The following is a 1,762-nucleotide window of genomic DNA, read 5'->3' as shown; positions in this document are numbered from 1 at the left end:
ACTTACAATTAATAAATGTATGATATTTAATTAAAATTAATTAAGTAATTAATTTAAATTTTAATTAAATTTTTGCAAGCTTATCGAGCAGATTAAAGCGTTAAATTTTTAATGGACTGTAGTACCTTTTGCATCTTAATTTTAAAACATTGAATTTGTAAGAATGTAGTTTGTAAAATTTAGTTGTTTAAACCACGAATTTACATTCATTAATTTTATGACATGCGATATACTTGTAAAAACATTTATTATTAAGATTTGTGATTAGAGATATTAGAATTAAAAAACTTTTTTATCATAAGAAAAATATTGTAATAATGTAATAATTCGTTATTGTTATTTATTCCACTGTGCAATTAAGTTTTGATATGATATGCCGCCTAATTTTTTATTTTAAAAACAAGAAGAGCAGGAAACAATGAGCGCATGTCCAGGTATGCCCATGGAGCAAAATATGACTTTCAATGGGAAACATAACTGAATGCCTAAGTTAAGGGGGATAATGTGGCGTCTAGAGAGATAATTTGTTTATGAATTTTATGTTCTCTACAAGTGAGAAATCTAACGCATGGTCTTAGCTTTCAATCAAATGTTTCACAAACAAACACAACTTAGAAAAAGTTTGCTTTCAGTACAGGAACTGTTTGGAAAAGAAACATAGCGGGTGAAATACAAAAGCTGTTCAAATTGAATTTTAACATTTAGACCGTGTGCGAGTTCGAGTAGATTGAGGTAAAGTAAATTGAAATTTCCTAGGCATTTTTTGCACGGCACTTATGTAAATATTTATTTATTTATTATTGCACTCAATTATTATTTATTAAACATCTTATAAAATTTTCACAATAGTAACTCCTAATTTACCTAATTTTTATCTAATTTACCCTACTCAAAACTCTGGTCAATATCAACATTCGCTGCCATACCGACCTAATTTACCATTTCCCTCAATTTACCATCAATTTAGTCGAACTCGAACTCGAACACGGCCATAAATTTAAACCAAAAAAATATTTTATATGACCTTTTTTAGTAAGTCGATATTAAGATAATATTTAAAACACCAAAAAATTTTAAAAAATTTTTAAAATTAATTAATTTATAAATAATAACATAAAATATTACAAAAAATATATATATATTTATTTAATATAAATTCAAAAATAATATCAAATGTGTTTATTATAGAAAAATATTTGTTTATTTGGCAATATCGGCCTCAGTTATAAGTTCAGTTTGTTCTCCTTCCAATGGTTGTTCAACAAGTTCCACTTGATTATCTCTTCTAACTTGACCATCGCATATGACTATGGTATCACGATCTAAAAGTGGGCGTGGTGTTATTGGTAAATACGTATTGCAATATGTGCGAATGGCATCACATTCTCCAACTCTGCTTATCAGCACAAACACACAATATTGTATAATATCCTTGGGTGTGTTATCGATATATTGAAAAGCTATATTCACCTCCTCGGCATTCTCATATAAGATACGATTACCATGTACACTGTTGGAAAGAATTTATCATAACATATACCATATATGATCTTTATAAGAATTTCAATACTTAGTTGGCGTTCCAGTTATCTTACGTTCGACCTCTTCATACTTGCTTAGCGCATAAAGAAGTTTCTCATTAGCTTCTTCAGGTGAAAGCTGTGAAAAAGATACGTTGACAGCAATTAAAAGGTTTTCATTTAATAAAAATATGTAAAAATAATATAAAATCAATATTCTTAATATTATGTTAATTATTCTT

The 1,762-nt window shown here is 27.5% G+C and overlaps 1 protein-coding gene across 1 annotated transcript in view; it reads right to left on the bottom strand.

The window, feature by feature from the left end:
* Positions 1 to 1,200: 1,200 nt before the first annotated feature.
* The window catches only part of LOC119675871, a 1,637-nt gene continuing 1,075 nt past the window's right edge, over positions 1,201 to 1,762 (bottom strand). Inside the window, exons 2-3 of the mRNA XM_038087090.1 lie at positions 1,571 to 1,659; positions 1,201 to 1,510 (exon numbers count right to left, since the gene is read on the bottom strand). Coding sequence (XP_037943018.1) covers positions 1,201 to 1,510; positions 1,571 to 1,659 — 399 coding nt within the window. The remainder of the gene's footprint in view (positions 1,511 to 1,570; positions 1,660 to 1,762) is intronic.

This window comes from Teleopsis dalmanni, chromosome 2 (assembly GCF_002237135.1).
Source record: "Teleopsis dalmanni isolate 2A chromosome 2, ASM223713v2, whole genome shotgun sequence".
In the NCBI taxonomy this organism is placed as follows: Eukaryota; Metazoa; Arthropoda; class Insecta; order Diptera; family Diopsidae; genus Teleopsis; species Teleopsis dalmanni.
Note: the sequence above shows the minus strand (reverse complement) of the source record. Positions and strands in the feature narration are given on the sequence as shown.